Raw genomic sequence first — 3989 nt, forward strand, 5'->3', positions numbered from 1 at the left:
CAAATATACATCCAAAACAGACAAGTCAAGAAAAGATGATGATTTGAAGGGGTAAGTGCAACTCAACAAATATTTTTTAAGGCATATGTTCAAAGCAAGATGCTAGGTTCATCCTTCAAAGGTATTACATAGTATATTAAAAAGCACATTATAAATACATAAACATGATAGAGGGTGATTCTAGGGGAAACATGTTATAGCATTCTAAAAAAGAAAAACAATTTTCGGGTAAGTAACATCATGGAATAGGTGACTACTGTGAGGGCCTTGGAAAGACTAGCAGCATACTGGCAGAAGTAGATGAAAGTAGATAGAATTTCAGTCCAAGAAAAAGAATGAGCAAACAAATAGAAGCAGAAAAATATGCGACTGTTTAAAATGCAGCCATCTCTTAACTTAGTCTTCATGATAGGGTAGGTACAGAAAAGTAACAAAGGAGAAAATGTTGGAAATATGGCTTAATGATATATAGAGCCTTGAATGTCTACTGAAGACCTTGTATATAATTTAGTAGGCAACAAGGAACCGTTGAAGATTTTTTTAAAAAGAGAGAGAGAGGGAGAAACTGTATTATGTCAAAGATATGCTTTTTGGAGTTTGAGTATGATGAGTTAGTACTTATCCCCATGAATTTAAGGTTTGGCAGAACATCTAGGGGAAAATGCACAGGGGAAAATGAAGGATGGCCCTCAGGAGAGGTGCTGGAGCTAGAAGCGATGATTAACATCTCGGGGGGAACAGGGACAAAGACAAGTGTAAAACACACTAGGCCTCTGTTCGAGGATCCAGTCAGTGAGCTTGGGGCAGTCAGCAATGAAGAGTGCTTCGTTAAGTCAAGAGGAAATAAGGTTAAGAAAAAGACCCTGGATTTGGCCTTTAGAAAACACTCTTTAATGATAAATATCAGTACCAGTGGGATGGGTGAGAGCAAAAGCCTGAATGAGAGAGATAAACTATAAGATAGGAGAAAGAGCTAATGTCCTATGGGAAAATCTGGTAGTAAAAGGTGTCCAGTATAAGAATTGAATGAGGTTTCTTAGGATAAAGGAATCCTGAGCATTATTTTGACATAGCAGAAGAATTAGGGCTCTTGTCTTTGTGCTAGTATCACAAACTCTCAAAATACTCATCTCTCCATCTTGTGATACCTATTTACTTCTCATTCCCCCATGTTGGACTGCAATTTAATCAAGGGTAGATGCTCTGTCTTATTCACTGTTGTTTTCCCAGCAACCAACCCATTGCCTAACACACTGAAGACACTTAATACAAATATTTTAAGATTCAAGAAAAGATTTCAGGATGTTATGAGGGAAACGGAAACTATGGTATAGCAAGTTCCTGGAGGATATGTGAAGGATTAGGATTAGCAATAGGATGAAGGATTAAATGTGAGTGATAATAGTATTTATTATCTAATTATCCCCACTGGTTTAGTTGAAGAAGTTAAAAAGTCATGTTATAAAAATACTTATATAGAAAATAAATACTCATCCTATACAGGTAGTATATATTCCTTCCAAATAGTCTCAGTTACGCATTTGTATCAGAAGTGTTCTGTTTTCAGCTTTGAAATACCCATTCAAAAAAGTTTGTGTGATCTTAAATAGTACTTTAAATAACAAACAGATAAGCTTGGAAGTTAAAGCAAGAAAAGTTAACCCTGATTCAAGGAGAAAAAGCTGGGAAGTCTAAGAAATCTTTGATGAGCAGAAAGAAGAAAGTCACATAACACAGAAGGTAAAACTCAGGAGAAGATTCATCATCCCTCTTCTATCCTTGGGCTTCCCTGATGACGCAGACGGTAAAGAATTCACCTGCAATGAGGGAGACCTGGGTTCAATCCCTGGGTTGGGAAGATCCCCTGGAGAAGGGAAAGGCTACCCACTCCAGTATTCTGGCCTGGAGAATTCCATGGACTGTATAGTTCATGGGGTCCCAAAGAGTCGGAGGCGATTGAGTGACTGTCACTTTCACTTCATACTATCCTCACTGCCTCCTTTGCTTGTTTGGTTGGTTGGTTGGGGAATTTTGTTTTCAAGTACTTCTAGCCCTGTGAGAATAAAGAAGCCAGGATATGGGTGTCTATATTTCAAATCCACTTGAGTTTCCAGTTTGTTTTATGGTACCAGCTGGAAGCTGCATTTTAAGAATTTGAGAAAAAAAGGAATAAAGGCATGACTGTACCTGCCAGGAATCAACTTGGTCCCCAAGTAGCCACATGGTGAGAGCCCATCTCTTTGAGGATCTGAATATAGTCTATCTTGGGTGTCCAGCGGTTTTGTTGTTGTTGTTGTTGTTGTTTTTTCCAGAACTAAAAAAGGAATTTGTTTATTGAGAGCAAGAGGATGCAAGCAATATAAAAATCAAAAGCTTATCTGGCTTTAATTGACTTTTCTTTCTCTGCTTCTCAAAATGGAGTTGGATTTCATTTGTACATTTTCTATGGGTCCCATCTGCTCAGAAATCCTTATACAGGGTAAACTGTGGGGCAGATTCCTTAAGTGACCCTTTATAAGAATTCTTATCAGGGTGGGAGTAATTGCTCAATGCTGCCTACTTCTTCCCCTTCTGCTTCATGTGTACTACAAAATAGTCATTGCATGCGATGGTGAGCCCAGCGATTAGCGAAAAGAAGCTCTGGAAGCCCACTTTGCCATCTCGACACTGGTCCAGGTCCTTCATTATTTTGTCCACGGCCAGAGGGTCTTTTTGATTTTCCAAAAACCCAGGGAACTCCTTTTCCATCAGTACTCTCAGGTCTTCCTTTGTTAAGTAACCTGTATCACCAGCAAATCTGTGAAATGTGAACATCATGGTTTCCACAGCGTGTTCCATTTGAGACGCCATTTTGGGGAAGTCTGTTGAAACCTTGGCAGGAGGCGCAGCGGGGACGCTCGGCTGGGGACGCGCGGCCAGTGAGCACAGCGCCGCGGGCAGGGCGCCTTAGTACGTGGGGGGGCGGGGGGAGGCAGGAGGAGCCTGGGCGGGTGTCAGGGCCTCGGCTCACCCCGCCTCTTCCCCTCCCTCCTCTTCCTGCCCGCCTCCCTCTCCCCGCGCCACACTCACACCCCGGGCGCAGCGCGCACACCCTTCTCTCGCTGTCGTGTCCAGCGGTTTTGTGTGTGGTCAAAATGACTCAAGGTGGCAATGTTTTCTATTCCCATTGGTCCAAGTTAATAGATTGCAGAAAAATAATTTTTATATTAATATAAGATGCCTCTGGGTTTCCCTGGTAGCTCAGTTAGTAAAGAATCCTCCTGCAATGCAGGAGACCCCGGTGTGATTCCTGGTTGGGGAAGATACCTTTGGAGAAGCGATAGGCTATCCACTACAGTATTCATGGGATTCCCTGGTGACTCAGACAGTAAAGAATTCGTCAGCAATGCAGGAGACCTGGGTTCGATCCCTGGGTTGGGAAGATCCCCTCGAGGACAGCATAGCAGACCACTCTAGTATTCTTGCCTGGAGAATTCCATGGACAGAGGAGCCTGATGGGCTACAGTCCACGGGGTCTCAGAGTCTGACACGCTGAGAGACTAACAGAACACAGCATAGCAAGACGCCTCTAGCTTCAGTTCCTAAATTTCAAATGTGAATGGAATTGTGGGAGGTGTAGCAATGAACAAAGAAAGCTGTAAGGAAGCAGCGGTGTTTCTCCTGGGTTCCCAGTTCAGTGAGGGACTCCATAAGAGGAAAGCAAATATGCCCATGCCCATTAGGTATGCTGTCACCTTCTGAACCCATTTGGCTGCAGCAGCTGAATCTCAGATGGGAAGTGATTTGTCTGTACAGGCACACAGGGTGAGATAATCACAGTGCCAGAATCAGAATGTATCATCCCCCAATTTTCAGTCTAAGTCTTGAGCCATTACACTGTTACTATTTTACTCTCCAATTTATCAGGGATATTTTTATTGTAGTTCCATTGTATTTCTGTTTAATGTTTCTCTTTCCACCCAAGCAGGCTATCTTCTAAAACTTTGCTG

The 3989-nt window shown here is 42.3% G+C and overlaps 1 protein-coding gene across 1 annotated transcript; it reads right to left on the bottom strand.

Moving 5' to 3' along the window:
- Positions 1-2299: 2299 nt before the first annotated feature.
- On the bottom strand, positions 2300-2946 carry LOC133050905 (protein S100-A10-like). The gene has a single exon (XM_061135200.1). It carries the CDS (start codon positions 2848-2850, stop codon positions 2557-2559), a length of 294 nt encoding a protein of 97 aa, XP_060991183.1. The 5' UTR covers positions 2851-2946; the 3' UTR covers positions 2300-2556.
- Between the last annotated feature and the right edge of the window lie 1043 nt (positions 2947-3989).

The sequence above is a fragment of the Dama dama genome, chromosome 33 (genome assembly GCF_033118175.1).
Source record: "Dama dama isolate Ldn47 chromosome 33, ASM3311817v1, whole genome shotgun sequence".
NCBI classification, from domain to species: Eukaryota; Metazoa; Chordata; class Mammalia; order Artiodactyla; family Cervidae; genus Dama; species Dama dama.

Excerpts from the sequence above, each read along its gene's own strand:
- LOC133050905 (XM_061135200.1), bottom strand. The coding sequence starts at position 2,850 with ATGGCGTCTCAAATGGAACACGCTGTGGAAACCATGATGTTCACATTT.